Below are 17,389 nucleotides of genomic sequence, written 5' to 3'. Positions count from 1 at the left end.
CTTGTTAAAAGGATCCTCCGATATATAAAAGGAACAGAAGATGTTGGATTGCTTTATTCCAATACTGGAGACTTCATGACCTACAGCGACGCAGATTTCGCAGGAGATGTCGAGACCAGAAAATCTACTACAGGTTCATTGTGCCTCTATAGTGGTGCAGCGGTGACATGGCGTAGTAAAAAACAGCAATGTGTTGCTCAATCTACTACGGAAGCGGAATATGTGAGCGCGGCTAGTGCGGCCAAAGATATGTTGTGGATGTTACGATTGCTAAGTGAAATTAGCGAGGCAAAACAGGAAAACACTTTGTACATGGATAATATGAGTGCGATAAAGTTAGCCAAAAACCCTGAGTTTCACGAACGTACTAAACATATAGATATTAGGTGTCATTTTATAAGAGATCTTTATGCTAAAAGTACAATAAAAATAGAGTACATTTCGTCGGAAATGCAAATCGCTGATTTGTTTACAAAGGCCTTAGCAAGACCAAGATTTAATTTTCTAAAAGGTAAATTAGGCTTAACAAGTTTCGAAAAAATTCTATCTTAGTGTTGTGTTGTTTATTGCTTTATTCTAGTTAAGTTTTAGGGAGAGTATTGAAGAAAGAAAACCTTAATTTGCCTAAAAGCAATAATATTGATAAGGCGGCCCGCCAAACGTATATGCGAGGTCAGCGTTTTTTAGTGTTCCTTTGGATGTGTGTTCTTTTTAAACAGTTAGTCTGTAATATATCGTGTTGTAATCAGGTGCTCCCTTTTTTCTTTTTCTCACCCACTGAAGTAACCCTCAACAAAAACAATAAAATTTCTACAGATCGATTAGAGATAACCGCACTGCGAACAGGAAATAGAGCTTCAAGGGACTGAATTGAATGAATTTGAAGAAATTGGATAATCTAACAAGTGAGAAGGAATCTCGAATTTAATTTCTTAAGAATAAATATTAACTTCCTATCAAGCTACAAAGACAGGCCTCATCGTCGCGCCCCCCAGTGGCACCACTCGGTCGTATGTTAGCGGTTTCATCCCGCTTCCTGGTGGCACCACGGAACCGTTCGTGTGGAAGGAAATAAAACGACTCATGCACGGTGGCAAAGCAGTTTAGCTTAGTGGATTCCGTAGAAGAAATTTTGCATGTCGCCATTCTACAATATGGAATCTCGGAAAACACCAGCATCTCCATGACCATATCTCGATGTTATGCCTCGAAAATCTATGGGATCTCTATATCGGTGTTTCTATAATCAAGAGGGTTCAGCGTTGGAAATGGAGGAGGTCACCAGGTTGTTTGCGCTTTAATTCGCATAGTTTTTATACGAAATTTCTCCAGTTTCTTGCAATTTTCCCGCAAGCAGATTTCCACGAAACACGGAGTCTCGCCGGCTTGAAAATCCCGAGACAAAAACATGACTGATTAGCAAATTTGGACCATAAATAACGAGGGTCCAAGGGACCGTGAGCTTTGCGGAAACTTTTTGCGCTTGGCATCTATTTTGCAAAGCTTGTTAACCGGCAGATTAGCAGCAGGCGAGCGAATTTCATCAAATCCCAATGAGATCCTCTACTTTCCAGCGGTTCCAGGCGGCAGCTCCAGGATAAATTGGGGGATTGGACGGGCTTAGGTTGAGTAATGCTGCGTCGAGCCGCTTTTCCCGCCCGATATATCTGCCAGGAAGCTTCCATCCTATATTTAATTCTGGATTGCGTCCGCGGATTTGATGCATTATTATACCGCCATGCAATCCCCCGAGAAATATGGATTGCCCGGGGGTTATTAATGGTTTATCGAAATGGTTTGTATCCTGCCAAGTAACAGTAACAGTAATATGCACTAAGATTATCTCTGATAGACGGCAACGCCGCAACCTTTTTTTGTCCGGCTGCGGGGAAGCCTATTGGCGCGAGACACTGGCAGTTATTAAAACAACGTTGCCGCACTTCTAGCCATTCTTTGTGTTTGGAAATTTCTAACTCTCGAAGCTGGACGCATAATCTAGAGAATTATCATGTCCCATTGGTTGGACCGCAGCCTCATGTTATTATTGCCGGTTTCTGCGAACGACAATTTATTTGTCATTGTTGAAACCATATACCGACAAATTCGTAAATCAGATGGGGCGCGATTAGCATGAAAAGCACATAAACAAAAAAGTTCTAGAATGTGAATATTCCGATGCCAACCGGAAGACATATTAGATGATATATCCTTAGCGCCTCGCGCCCTAAATCTGGGCAATGCCCTTGTTTGAATGCCTGAATATAATATATTAATTTTTTTAGGGACAGCGGAGGAAACAATATCGCAATATTTCATACCGCAGCTTTGCGCAGCCAGTAAACAAACTTTTGTTTTTGTTTTTAGAGCTATTATCGCATGGAGGGGGGACTAGAATTGGGGCCGGATCGATCAGCATAAACCCGCCCCTGTAGGATTCAGGTAATAATTCTCGACCGATTCTTCTGATTAAAAGTATAAATTTAAAAGTTCGCCTTTTCCGCTCAAATGTATTACTTCCCTTATTTCACCGGAGATCGATTCTCTTGCCAGGGTAATCCATTTCCAAATGGAGGATATTATTTCTGGTTATTCAGCCCTATTGTCGCAATCAACATCCGGTTTCCGTGTCTCCGATTAAAGGAAGAAGTGTATTTTGTTTATAGGGGTATCGCAGGGGCGGTTCTCGGGAAAATTCCTGTTAGGGGCGACCGAGTTTCCGATGACGCGTTTTGTAAAAGTTTGCAGGCGTCCGCGTTTTCGCACGGGGCCGAAGGATCTCGACCAACTGCATTAGTTCGAAAACTGCGATAGTTTTGTCATATCCAGGGGAAAAATAATACATCGAGTAGCCAAGCAACCCTTTCCCCCTATTCGGAAGCAATCTCCCGAAGACAAACAGTATGCAGAGGCAAGCAAAAGAGCCTCAGGCCTCCGCAACTGGGTGGATTCCAATCTTGATCTATTTGTTTTGTGATCTTTGCTGGCGGCAGGGCGATCAGTCCTTTCTTATCGCAGGGCTACACTGCCGAACTCCCGAATTTATGGCCTGAAGGGAATTATACTTGGAGTGGCTCAATTTTCCGCCGCCGTCGGTGGAGTAATGGCGAATTAATGGAAAAACTGTTCTGCATATACGGTTCGCGAGAGAATAAATAGAAATCATCGTAACAGCGGTCAATAAATGTCTAATTTATGTCCGGGTCGGGCAGAGTTTCCATTAGCACTGGCGACCTCACATTGAATTATAAAATTATCTTATTTATGGCATAATGCCGGTGAAAATACGTTTGCCCGACTAAAGTATCGCACGGTGGCGAAATGAATTTACAACAGAGGCTCTTAATAATTCTCAATTATTAAAATTACAATTCGCATTAAAACACATGTTATTGCGCTTTTAATAAACCATACGTTATCGGGCCAGATTATAATTTGTTGTTTAAATTAATTTGCAGTATGCGGACACGGTATTTTATCGTCCCGTGGGATTTCCATAAATCAGACTCTGGATAGTTTCGACTTCTCTCGATATATGTGTATTAATTAAAATCAGCTCAGCGGACGCCTTTTTATGTTCCCAGTTTCGTGTTTGAAACTTCTTTTACGATGGTCTTGGTTTGCGTCTTTATTTCTGCCCAGGGACGGACTTCCGGAGCAATTATTTCGAAAATCCATCTTTATTTGTTTGGGTCAGTGTCACGTTCCAAAATGACTTTTTTTTTCACCTACAACGTCCACAATGTACAATTTCGCCCACTAGTCCACAAGGTCAAACATGCAATCTACAAAGAGGTGCTGTAAGTGGTCTCATTCAGCTTCCGACTCTGAGCTACTGAAGTCGGGTCAACAACTTCCGCTCTATCTGCAAACAGCTGCGGACATTAGTTTTCCTGCAGGGGACTCACAGTTTCAAAATCATTTCCCCGACTTTTTTTAGTTTTTTCCGGGTCCACTGAAATAGTATCCAGGGGGCCAGAGACGATCCGGCAGGTCCGCTAGTAGGTGCTGACCAGTCCTATTGAAGGGCGTTCGCCTGACGTGCATATTTCCCGCCACACTGGGGTCAGTTCAGGGGATCTTCAGGGAAAAGCTTTTCGAACCGACGAGGTGGAAATGGCTCCCAGCACGCCTTTGGCTTTTGAGAAATCCGAGGATTCAATTATTACGTTCGTGGAGAATATTAGAGAAAGATATTTTACAAACGCCCAGTGACGTATCTCGATCCAATCCTTCAAAGGAGTCTCGGAGAAATTGGACAAAAATCGTATTAAAACTTATCTCATCCGCGGTTAGCACCTGCACGCCCCTGGCCCGTGTCAAGCCGCGACTTCGACAACTATTAACGGAAAATAGACGAATTTTCCGAGCTCGACGGCTAAAAACTTGCTAAAACTTTTCTAATTGTTGGCTGGGAAATTGCCCCCAGCACGCTTCTGGCGTGGGCTAAACACTTTGGGGTGCGAAACTGGCTGCTGAATCCGGCACTGTCCATCATCCTCAATATGGCGGGGCATAATTAACGTAACTAATACTGCAGCGAAGAGATTAATATGCCATAATTTACTGGCGGCGCTCCAGAGCGCTCTGGAGTGGCGAACGCAGAAAACTGAACCAGCAGCTCGCTCCATGATTAACTGACTTCATTTCGTACACAAATTCCACCAAATGCAAATTTAATAAGTAGCTATTTTTCCCCACTTCCTGCTGAAGCACTCCTTCAACGGGGAATCTTTAATCGATAAATTTGGTTTGGTGGATTGAAGAGGACTTTGAAAAAGCTATTCTGGTGGAAATGAACGGAGCCCATCAGTTTCCAGAATAACACTCCCAGCCATAATCGTACTATAAGTCACGTCGAAGATGTACGTGTTTCCCCCGAAAAATATGATCTAAGAAGCATCTCCGGGGGAGAAATTCAATTACCCGCCCCGATATATATACCTGGGCCAGTGCGGGTTTTCATTTTGAGAAACGGGCCTAATCAATCTCGAGGTATGAAGGGTCCGCACGCCATCTTCGAAAATACACCCCGCTGCAAGAATGTTTCGTATAGTGGCCGTCCACGAAATTTGGTTCACATTCTCGGCACACAATTTACGCCGGAAAATGCGCGAAATTTTCGCACGCCGCCATATTTCACGTCCGCCGCGGACATGTAGACATTGCATCATTTGTAAGACGTGAGGCACTGCCTTCGTAAATTTCCGGAGAGACATACCGAGTTAACATGAAATTAAACTACACTTTAAAGAAAGCCAATTAGAAGTGGCAAGAACAGGATTTATCGCCGTGGCAATGGGGTGGCTGTCTCCGGGTGAAGAATTGCCGGTCACATGGGCCTTCGAGGGATGCTCGAGAGGGGGTGAGAGCGGCGCGGGACGTAGGGACGCCCCAAGTAAGGAAGACAGATGCCTGAATTTAAAATAACGTTCTCAGGTAATTTCAAAGGGGGAGCGAAGCGGCATTATGTGGCTCTTTTACCGATTAGTTTGCAGTTTGTAGGCTTTCAAATAGTTTCCTAATTAGGTTCGGTTTATTGTCTTAACTGAGGCGAAAATGGGGCATTTGTCTCCCCGTTGGGCCGTCCGACATCTGGACTTCCATATGCATTTTACACATGCATTTTTCACTCAGACTGGCACTGAATAAATCTCCGTTAAAACTCCGCTTATTTTCATTAAATGACAAATACTCGGGTAGTGTGTTCCATCAACATTTCCGCTGCGCAATAATAAATGTGAACGAATTTATGCATTTCGCTCGGACACGTTGAAATATGGTGACGTGGGAAAATTTCTCGCATTTTCCAGCGCTGCTCTGCTGTGGTGAAAATTTGTTGCGGGCGGGAAATTTGTTACGCCTCCGCTCGACTTTATAATTTTGGTAAATTGTGCGACTGATAATGCAACAGGAAATTTGGGATGCGTCTGCATTTTGCCACAGACAAATATGTAGCGAAAACTCACTCGGATTTATTACCGACAAACGTCATGAAAAAGTGAAAAATACGCCTTGGAAAATGCAATGGACCGGGGACTGAACAGCAGAAAAACGCTCCGAGAGTCTCTCAATGAGAAATTTTCGGGACGGTGCACGGGAAAATGTCTGCCTAATCGAACAGCGAGAAGCAAAAATCCGATGAAAAAACTTGAGGTTGAAACCGCACACGAAATTGAAACAAAATCGCCCCACGCGAATATCGAATTCATCTTCATCGGAAAGCCCCCTGAAGACGTTCATTATTATTTCCGAAACGGTTAAAATTCAAGTTTTGCTCTTTGGGTAATCTTCACGTGCTCATTGATCGTAATTCTGAGCTTGGAAAAGACAAAATAAATTCAGGCCAAAACGTTTAGGGAGGTCTCGCCTAAATAAGAAAATCACGTGGCAAACGTAGGAGCTGTGACTGGCCAAATGCAAGAAGTCATGGCTACACTAGGCCGCATCAAACCAATCGCAACGCGATCAAACTCATCCATTAATGATAAATCATCAGTTAATGGGGATCATTGATAATCGATTCCGTATACGTACATTTTTAAAGCTACAGAAAAACCCAGCTCAGTGGCGGCCCTAAGGCGAATCTAGCGCAGCACCACTCTGCCCGGCTATGTGCGCGCCACTGTTTCGGACAACCTGTACTTTCTGCAACCTGTAATATCTATTAAAAGATGGTCGTTATTAAATAGCCAAAATTGAAGGCATTATAAATCACGTGTGTACGGAAAATAAGTCACGGTCACCAATGGTCGGAATGATATACTGGCCAGGTCATCACAAAACGAGTTCAGAGAGCAGCAAATTCAGAAAGAACTTCATGAGCCGTTGCAATTTTTTGAAGATTGGTTTTGATGATTCGATTGAAGGAGCACATTATTCTGCATACGGGGTGATAAGTTTTCATATGGTTCCAGGTTTTTAACCGCAGGATTTTAACGCTCGATAGCACGTCCAAAAACGCGTACAAAAACCTCATGTATCGGCAAACGCTTAGTTTTTTAGATACAGGGTGTTTGGAAAAATTGGTACTGAACTTAAGGAGGTGAAAGTAGAGCCAAAAATAGTAAAAAAAAATCTTGTAAACATTGGCCCTACGGAGCACCGTTATGAAATGTAGCCCTCCAAAGAGACACTATCATTTGGATACTTTTTAAAATAACTTAATTTTTGATTAAAATAATGAAATGAAAATTGTAGATAATAATCATACCATAAGGGTTTTTAATTTCAAGTTTCCTTAAAATCGATTATAAATAAGGGTAGTTTTTTAACTACCGTTAATAGACATTTTTAATTTTTTTTTTATTCTTTAAATATCAAGCAAATAATATTATTTTTTAACAAATTAGGCTTTTCTTAAGGATTTTTCTTTCAAATTCTGCGTAGTTTCGTTACAAATAATTATATTTTTAAATAATGCATGACTCCAAAGAGTAATACTTTTTAACATTTTGACATAGTCGGCATGTTTCGTGGTGACAATTTCATTGCAGTGATTTTCACTTTCATATTTTTAACATATATTTCATATTCCTATTCACGGTTACTAAAGCATGATGGTCCATGATTGTTAAAAATTCGAATGTAATGCAAAGTCAAGCACAAAGATCACAACTAAGAAACTAAAGAAACGTAATAATAGCATACGAATAGTATACGAAAGTAACAATTACTACAATGAAACTGTAGCAGTGAAAGATGCCTTTTATGTGAAAAATGTTAAAAAAATGTTACTGTTCTGAGCTATACGTTATTTAAAAAGTAATTATTTCTGAGTAAATTGCGCAGAATTCGAAAAAAAGAGTAAAGACACTTTTTATTCAAAAAAGTTTAAGTAAATAATATTATTTTTTAATGAATTAATCATTTAAAGGATTTTAAAAAATCGAAAAACGTTCGTTAATGGTGGTTAAAAGAGTACCCTTATTTATAATCATTTTTGATGAAAATGATAGTAGTTAAAGACCCTTGTGGTATGATTATTATCTATAATTTTCATTCCACCATTTCAATCAGAAAAAAAGCTATTTTAACAAATATCCAAATGATAAGACCCGTTTGGAGGACCATATCTCGGAAACGGTTCTCCGTCGGACCGATGTTGATAGGAACTTGTTTTATTATTTTTGGTTGTACGTCCACTTTAAGTTTTGTACCAACTTTGCCGAACACCCTGTAGAGAAAGGATATCGCGAGGTAAATATTTTGGGCATCTTTCAGTGTGTTGCATTAAAATTTTCAAACGAGAGCCTTTTGATACGAGAAAACCTGGTCCGGCCGGTGGCGTTGTAGCTGCTACATGACGCTCTGGCATTGCACTCTCTGCTTGTCAAAACGATCACGTGTTTATTCGCGGTCCTCGAGACATTCAAGCGGTGCGCGTGCGCGAGTATTATTCACCCAACTCCTAATGAGGCGATTTGGATAAGATGCGCCTAAGATCATCTTCTAAGGTTGACGATAATTTGCCCATATCAAATCCGAAGAGAAAAACCTCGCAGCGACCATTACGAAGAATGGCAGAGGCATTTTAAATTAACAAGGCACACTTTCATATAAGGCCAAAGAACGTGGAATTCGTCGAAAAGCGCGAGCTCGAGACTTTATCCGTTGCAATCTAGGACATGCGTCTTTTTCTCGGGTAAACAAATGTCAGAATTAAAATGTCGTATTGCAGCTAAAACAACTTTATCTACAGATGCCGCTTGCCTCTTTGCGACAGCAATCCCATCCGTAGTTGGCGATTTATGAGGGCAGTTTTAAAGTCTGCAACCCCCGTTTTTATCCCCGGGGTCGGTTAGTTAGCCCTAGACAATGGCGGGGGCGAATCGGCACAACGGTTCAATTAGTAATTACAAGGGGTTGTTCGTAATTTGAGGTGCGCCTACATGCTACATAAAAAGTCGATAAAACTGAACAGATTATGAATAATGATTTGTTGATCGAGCGGGCGGACTGATGGTGTTGTTAACGGTGTTAACATACGACTGTAACGCCGGAACATTACGAGACATTTACGACCGAGTTTACAGATCGTAAAAATCACTTTAACTACCCAGAAGTGTGTTAGGCCTTTATTACACGTTACTTCTTCATTCATTTTCGTATTCGGTTTTATGGATCGCTCGTCACGATTTTATGGCTTTTAAAGTGGTTGGCACGCGTCCGTTTTGGGGGCCTTATCAACCGATGGAATTCCATTAAAGGAAACCTCCACATTTGAGGTTTGCGTGTAGTTTTATTAAATGAAAATTTTAAACGGGCCTCCCTCTCCGCTCTCCCTGAACCCCGATATTATCGGGAAAGTGCGGAAAGAAAAGACGATAAGTATAATTTAATAATGACTTATAGCCCAAATCCTATGGATTACAAGAACCATGATTACCGCCGCCTCGTAAATATCGGGATTTGTCAATTTAAAACGGGGTTAAATAATTATTTATTACTCAGCCGATAATTTAATTTGCCCTCATGACGATTTTGAAGGGGGCTCATGCGGACGCAGCAATAACATTTTAGTTGGAAACCCTGTAAATTATCTCCATTCTTAACACAATACGGAACCCCGGGGATCGTAAAAACGGAGCTATATTTTTTACACGCATCATCCTCCAAAGAAAAATCCTTGAGCCCATAAATCCTACTTAAAAAAAGGCCTCTGCCGGACTGTGGGCTGCCAAGGAGAAACTCCCCGCTATTTTATAAGAACCCATAAATAAGTATTTACTGGGAACTTGTCATTGTCACCTCTCCTTCTCGGTGTTCCTTCTGAAAAATAAAGACTTGATACGTAACGTGAAAATTAAAAAAGATGGCGGCTTTTGTTTCAGTTCTTGTGCTTAATTTAACAGGACCGCATTAGCGCTCGACAATGTTTCAGGCATAGTCTTTCTCATCGCGCAAGTAATCTTTATCAGCTGTTCAGCCGCTTTTCTGACCAGCTGTTGAGGGCCTCTTATTTGGATATGGAACACTCGAGTAACGGGCAGCTCTAGGCGATATTAGAGATTTTCGAGCTCTTCCCCAGTGGGCAAAAATCAAGTCCTACCCTGCTTTGGGACACATTCAAATGCCGAATCCGAGATTTGAAAAACTGTTTGTATAGTGTTCCATCCTTAAAGAAGAAAGAACGATAAATTTTCGTGGTGGCTATCAGATAAAACTGACACTATAGTTCCTGAAACTTAAAAAGGTACTCAATTGCGCCCAACCAACCGAGAAATGAGAGGACCGAAAGAAAGGACAAAGTTGGGCGATAAAAACGTTTCGGGCATGGCAGGGTCGTGCGTTTCGGAGGATAAAACTTCTGCAAATGCAGGGAAAACAACTTTAGTAAAGGGCTAAGAAGGCCATTTTGCATGGACGAAGGGCCCTCAGAGAAGGGTGGACCTTGAGTGGCATTTAAATAGCTCGTGGGCAGATGGTCAGTTGTTGGCCAATACTGTGGATAATCCTTTTTGAAACTAATGCCTGCTGCGTTTTAAATGGTTAAGAAAATTAAGGGATATGCCTCGTTTAGAGAACCCAGCACGGTGTGGCTTAAAAATCAATGGCGTATCTTCATGCTGGGGACCATCAAGAATTTTCTATGCTTAGGCTGTTTTCGGTCTCCCGTTGAGAAATAATAATAATTCAGTTCGGCCTGATACTTTAGATCTATCGCCGAAAAAGTTAGCTTAAAAACCGAAAAAAATAATTTAGAACTACATACATATTGGTGATTTACAACGCATTCAGTTTTGACTATGCTCAAACAATAGCTCTCTTCACACTGCCTCTCATCTACCTGCAAAACTGGTCATAACAAAACCACCCATCTTAAGATATACATCAAAGGAGTCCCGCCAATAAATAACCGAGGATGGCGATTTTTCTTGTTATTAATTAAAAACACAAAAACAGCGTTCAGAAGGAAAAAATATGGCTGTCCAGGGTGAATTATGGCCGTGGCTGAACACGTGACTCGAGAGAAAGAGGGAGAGAGGGTGAGTAGGGCGGGAGAGAGAAAAAGGGGCTGATCAATAAAACATTTCCCCTTATGCGGGGAGCACCCACCCCATCAAGAGAAAGAAAATCGTTACCGAGAAGAATGTTATAAATGGCCTCCTTCTCCGAATATAAGTTTTATTGTTGTTGAAAAGAAGTTTCTGTGAAATTTTTTTATTTCCTCCATAACAAATTCTCGCGCTACGCATAAATCAAAAACAAGATTCGTGCCTTATCAAAGACCCGAAAACTAACAGTAATGTTGAGCCAGGGCCAAAATACACATTGTTTAATTAGTTTGTTATCTCAAGGTGTGAAACTTCAGTTTGTCTACTTGTGACCCTGAATTTAAATCGCTTAATTATATTTCCCGCATATTAATCAACCATTTCTGTTGGTATTTTGGTTTTTAATGAAACGCTCTACGGCAATCAAATTTTTAAATAGTCCAATGCTAAAATCATGTAAAACCAAATAAATAAACAAAAATATCCCCGAATTCACCGGACTAAACTACACTCCATGTATTAAATCCAACGAATCGCCAGCGCCATCTACCCAATAAAACACGACTTACACACGCAGGCAAAATTGGGCCATTACTCCGCGGCGACGGCCATCTAGCAGTTAGTTGCCCAACTATGACCCCATAAACATTACAGGCATTCACGCGTACTTTATAGTTCGGTTTACAGCCGCCGCAGCGCGCCTCGTCTGCTTCTTCGCCTACAGAGTGAGTTACGAGTCCTGTTGGTTTATTACTACTTCACACCGCGGTTGCCAGATTTCCCAATATTCCCTTGGATTTCACCCTTTTTAACGCAAATTGTAAGAAAAGGGTTGAATAATTGTTTTCACAGTTTACTTAAACAATCCAACCGGAAAATTGAGAAAATAGAGCGATAAAAGCTCGAAGATGGTAAACCTGCGCCATTTTACGAGCGACTTTACGGTCGTAAACATCGTTATGATTATCCCCATTCGAGCCGCGCAAGAGGGTGTTACTTTTACGACCACCGATCATTTTACTCATCGACTTGTTTACAGGGATTTTAATGGCGTTTAGGGGTGTTGTCCGGATTCTGTCATTATCCTTTAATGGTCGCTTATGGCCATGCAAATTTGTCGCTTTGAATGCCCGATGATGAGTGGTTGTCGTAAAGTTGAAAGAGAACTTTATTGGACAGCTAATGGTTTAGTGGTTTTTAGTGGTGAGAAGAGGAGTGACTTTTGAATTTTTGGGGGTGATTGTTGGGCTTAACTTTTGTCGGATTTTACGTGCGGAATTCCTTTGACGGAATTAGATTCGTGTTGGCAAAGTCTTCGCAAAAACATTTTTGTAGATTGCGCCTCGATTTATTAAGACCTTAGAGGTTTAAAAGTTGTATCAGTGCTACTTTGAAGTAATAAATGCTACCACGCAAAGTCCCTAATAGCCGGCCCGGGCGGTTCGGAGCGTATAGACCTTCTCCTGCAATTAAACCAAAATCTAATTCAGGACCTTACGCAACAACCCATTAATTACCAATATTATCACTTATTTACTGTCACGTATTTTTTCTTTATCCACTGCTAATGACCAGCTAACAGGGTGCCTAGCCAACGCTCATAATCTCATCCTTATCGTTTTAATTTATTTAATAGGTCTAATGCGATAATTATACAATAATATGCATAATAATGGGCATGCCACAAGTAAGTTGCAGCGCTTATTTATTTAAATAACAACAGATAGCTGAGACAATGCGAATGGTTAATTGATTGAATCATCGGCGGATTTATTCCTAATGACACAGGATGTTGGAGAGTTGGCGGTAGATTTTTGGACAGACGCGGAGGGTGGCCATGCTCGCTCATGATTCAAGAGTTGTATCCATCACTAATTTGAGTTACCGTGAACACTATTGTCCATTAGATCAACATTAGAACAACAATGAGATCCTATCGAAGAGAGACGAAAAAAGGCGGGAAATGGTTTGGCCTCGCCTAAGTAGATTCAGCCACGCTAGTTTGCTTTGATTTATGAGAGCGAGATAAGGAGGGAACACAACACGGATCCATTGAAATTTGAGAAAGAAATACACCGAGAAAGATTTGGAGTACGTTTGCAATGGAGTTCTTTTAAGTTAGTGTCGCGTTCCAAGGCGATTCGGTTATGAGAATTACTGAAAACGTGTAGCAATAACGAACTTACTGAAACCGCCTACTCTGAGAATAACGCAAAAATTTCCTATGCAAAATCCTCATTTTGCGGCATTTTATCACTGAGCGAAAAAGAAAAACCTTCAGTTGAAACTCAATATTGTTATTTGAATTTGACAAATTTTAAGCTCTGATTTGAATAAATAAAAGATTTAAATCGCCGAAATTAAATTTATTAACTTATTTAGCAAAATAATAACAAAATATTATTAAAATAATATTAATAATATGCATATAGTGGCCTAACCGCGTGGTCGATGTGGGGATAATACTATTAACAAAACAAATCAGAATAAGTTACGTATACAAGGATAACACAGAGATCATTATCTACGATATAGCTCTCCTCCTCAAAGAAATACATATTAAGGACAAATTTGGCAACTGAAACTTGATTTCGGAGGTCGCCAAATTGGCTATTGCAACTAATACATGGGCCAGAGATCACTTACCTTCTAAGTAAATGAACTCAGCCATGTCCCATCAATATCACCAGTGGTGGGACGTGGGGGGATTAACTAATTTTGATCCACTTGCTGCGCCGCCACTGCCGCCGCTGCCGCCGCTTTCTGCGCCTGCGCCTGTTTCTCTTGTTCGTTTAGTTCTTTGATGGCCTAAGTAAAGGGCTGCATTAGGTTACAACAGCTGCGAGTGTCTAAGCCAAAAGGGCCTACCTGTATCTCTTTTTTGAGCTTCATCCGCCGGTTCTGGAACCAGATTTTGATCTGTCGTTCGGTGAGACAGAGGGCATGCGCCATCTCTATTCGCCTCCGCCTTGTCAGGTAATGGTTCGTGTGAAATTCCTTTTCGAGTTCCAGCGTCTGGTACCGGGTGTACGTTTGTCGGCCACGCCTTCTGAGGCCATTTGCACCTGGAACCAAAATTTCCTCGTTAAAAATGTACGTGATATGGATATTTATTAAAATTCAGCTTCTGGCTACATTTTAACATATTTCATAATTACTCTATCGATATTGTCGGCAATTATTGCTGCTCACTAAATATTTGTTTTGTTTTTACAATAATAAAGTAATAATTTAATATTACGCTGGATTTATGGAGGGTACGGGTGATAAAATTTGTTTTACGTTTTGTTCAATTGGATTCTAATGATATAATTTGATTAATGTTCATAAGTTTAATTTGCCCATTAAGTTGCTTCGGTCCTTTACAAAACAATTTAACTTGGGGTTTTTTGGCAAAGCTGAGAAACTCTCTCCAGGAAAGGAGTCCTAAGGAACTCCCTCTTAAATGTCCCGAGAAACCCGACCAGAGGAACCCACAGGGGAATGCAAAAAAAAACTTAAAATGGCGTCGCATCATTCAGCTTCATTCCTCAACATTGGTTGAAGTTCCTTCAAATGACAGATGGGTTCCGGCATTTCCACCAGTTTATCTTCATTCTTGAGACGCATTTGATGACATCGCTTTCACTAGATTTACGTCACATGAAGCGCACTTAAATTTATCAATTTTCACACACAAAATTGAAAGTTTTTTCGAGAAACTACTAACTCATCATAAGAATTACTACAATGATCAGAATGTTTTGTCCGTTCAAAAGGATTTCTACCCTGATGACTTTTTGAGGTGGTTTTGACCCAAACACTCTCTTCAAAACGTTTTAGAACTCTCGCAAAATGACCATACAGCGGCCAGTGGGACTCTTCGCCAGCAAATATACCAGGAGGCCTTAACACAAGAAGTTGAACAGGATTTGGGAATTTTCTCATTCCGGGACTCGTTGAGAATTTTCTCAAACTGACTTCGCAGAGGTCCATCGAGGAGACTGAAGCAAGTTCCCTGAACGCTCCCGTTCTTCCGGCTAGCTCTCGATGGCGCAAAATTTGACATTTATGACTTTTCCGAATTCAACGCAAACCTTAGGGTCGCACTCCGTTATGTGACCGATTACGACCATCTCAGCAGTGAAAACGAGACCCAACTTTACTGGTCAAAATCCGTAATAAAGGAACGTAGTCTGAAAGCTTCAGTTCGGGAACAAATCGATATGGAATTCCTGTTAATTGTTATCGCAATGTGTGGTCTCTCGCTTAGCGCGATTGAACTTACGCTGCGGCCAGTTAATAAAAGAAGAAGAAGGGACAAAAAACAAAGAAGAAGCGAAACAAAAGATGGTTTATGGAGCCTCTGCTCCGCTGATTTTTTCGCTTCGAGACAGTTTATCTGATACTGCGTCTATCTCACGCAGAAAGACCCATATTACGAGCCCTTTTCAACCTCGTGATAGTGCCCGAGCTTCAAAAAATGCCTAGAAGACGACGGACCACGACGTTTACTCAACAAAATGCACAAAAAGTACAAAATATGCAAAACAAAGTCAATAAATATCTGCCAGCAATAGTCTGGTAGAGCATTCTAGAACGTAGCGACGCTTAAGCTGAAACTATTTAAAAGCGATTTAATCTTCCTAATTATTATTTTCATACGTGTTACGAAACACCCACTTAATCTTTGACACGGCTATAGTTATAGAGGTATAATTTAAAACTTCAAGTACAAAGCGAACGTTGCCCAGATAATAAAAAAGGAGACAGAAACGTGTTATTATTCCCCGCGTTGAAGATGTACCCGAATTATGTCTTTTTCCTTTTTCCCACTTCTTCTCAAGCAGCTTAAGTGGGAAATTACCGGGAGTGAAAGGCAAGAAACATACGGAAAAATCATCTTACCTGTGATAGAAAACTACGTGAAGACACAGTCACAAAGGGAGCACAACCAACCGAAAACCGACTGAAGATATGTATGAAATGGCCGTTGAACAGGATTCCTTCAAAGCTGAAGGAAGCAACATGATTGGTGTTCGGTTTTGACTTCCCGCTGTGGAATTCCGAACCAACTTGACAGAGATAAAGGTCTTTATATCTAGCCGAGCGGGTCAGGTAGGAAAACCCATGTGTGTCTTGAGCTTAAAAATGAAATTTCATCTTCCTGGGTATAGTCGGTTTTACGTAGAAGACGTGGGGGAGAAAGATAAATTCGTGGTGCCTTACATGTATCCCTCGAAAAAAAAAGGGAGGGGGCAAATCGGTAATTCAATTATTTACCGGTTTTCATGGGCTCAATCAAAGAGCCGAAACTAATGATCTAGAAGAACTGGATGTGAAATCGTTTTTTACAGTCTCGAGGCCCTATTTTGGCAAGAAGAGACCCATCCACAGCGGCGAAATCCAAGGAAGTTTCACCATGACGCGACTCAACAAAAACGCTCCTTTTTTAAAGACAAATCAGTCTAACATAAATAAATTTCCTTGCGGTTATCACAAACATACACGAATGGTAAATTTGACTGTTGGCTTTAAATTGTTTTCTTTAAAACAAAGTTTCCAGGTGTGTACCTGATGCTAGGGCCCCAAGCCAGGGGCCTAAAACTGAGGCAGTTAATGAACTTTTCGAATTAATATTTATTGTCGTGGACCTAATATTACCTCAGTTAATTATAATCTCCCCTCAAATTTCGCAGCTTGTAAACCAGGCTGGATGTATAAATCAGAGAGGGCCAGGAGAGGCGGGCGAGGAGGACCATCTGCACGCATTTTGCGGCAACTTGGCCCTGTTTGCCGCTTCGCACGCGCTGTCCGCTTGAAATATTGACTATCTACTTATAACTTCCGTCCGGTCACGCCCGGGACGCCGATAAAGTCCCGAAATTGCCCGGAACCGATACCGGATCGAAGTAATTACCGGGGAGCTTTAGCTTTAGGGACTTTAATGGTCTTTGAAAGGTAATTTTTGTTGCTAAGCACTTTCGAAACAAAAATTCGAATTCAGAATTGTGCCGTTGTACTACGCCGCTGCTCTCAGCTCGTGGAACCGGCAAAGATGGGGTGACAAATTGCTCGGACCCCGGCAGGCATCTTCCACCCTTCCTTATATTCCGCGCCATGCAACAGTAAGTATGGAAGTAATATTGCTTCCACGACATTCCTAAGTTATTTAGATGACGGTAAATTTAAGGGCGCACGCCCTGCTAAATTGGATAACAGACCCTTTTTATTCCACCCCAAACTTTAGTCGACTGTCCCTTCGAGATCATAAAAATATTCACGAAGTTTAAACATTGTTGACGCTGGCGCTAAAAATAGAACATTCTGAGTGGAATCATGGAAGACACCCCCTACATGTAGATGTATAATTGGGGTGTTAGTGTACATTACACCATAAATTAACGGTGTGAAAT

General features: G+C 41.2%; 1 protein-coding gene and 1 long non-coding RNA gene across 3 annotated transcripts in view; one reads left to right on the top strand and one right to left on the bottom strand.

Annotated features, from left to right (window-relative positions):
• Positions 1-17,389, bottom strand: part of LOC136410194 (homeotic protein ultrabithorax-like) — a 109,056-nt gene that overhangs the window by 21,291 nt on the left and 70,376 nt on the right. For both annotated transcript variants that reach the window (XM_066392227.1, XM_066392228.1), the window contains 2 exons: positions 13,863-14,059; positions 13,641-13,802 (listed from right to left, as the gene is read on the bottom strand). In XM_066392227.1, coding sequence (XP_066248324.1) covers positions 13,707-13,802; positions 13,863-14,059 — 293 coding nt within the window. In that variant the 3' untranslated portion in view covers positions 13,641-13,706. The remainder of the gene's footprint in view (positions 1-13,640; positions 13,803-13,862; positions 14,060-17,389) is intronic.
• Positions 2,359-17,389, top strand: part of LOC136410195 (uncharacterized) — a 90,679-nt gene continuing 75,648 nt past the window's right edge. Inside the window, exon 1 of the long non-coding RNA XR_010752223.1 lies at positions 2,359-2,439. This is a non-coding gene — a long non-coding RNA (uncharacterized lncRNA). The remainder of the gene's footprint in view (positions 2,440-17,389) is intronic.

This window comes from Euwallacea similis, chromosome 8, assembly GCF_039881205.1.
Source record: "Euwallacea similis isolate ESF13 chromosome 8, ESF131.1, whole genome shotgun sequence".
Taxonomy (NCBI): Eukaryota; Metazoa; Arthropoda; class Insecta; order Coleoptera; family Curculionidae; genus Euwallacea; species Euwallacea similis.
The sequence above is the reverse complement of the archived record's forward strand: the minus strand, read 5'-3'. Positions and strand labels throughout refer to the sequence as shown.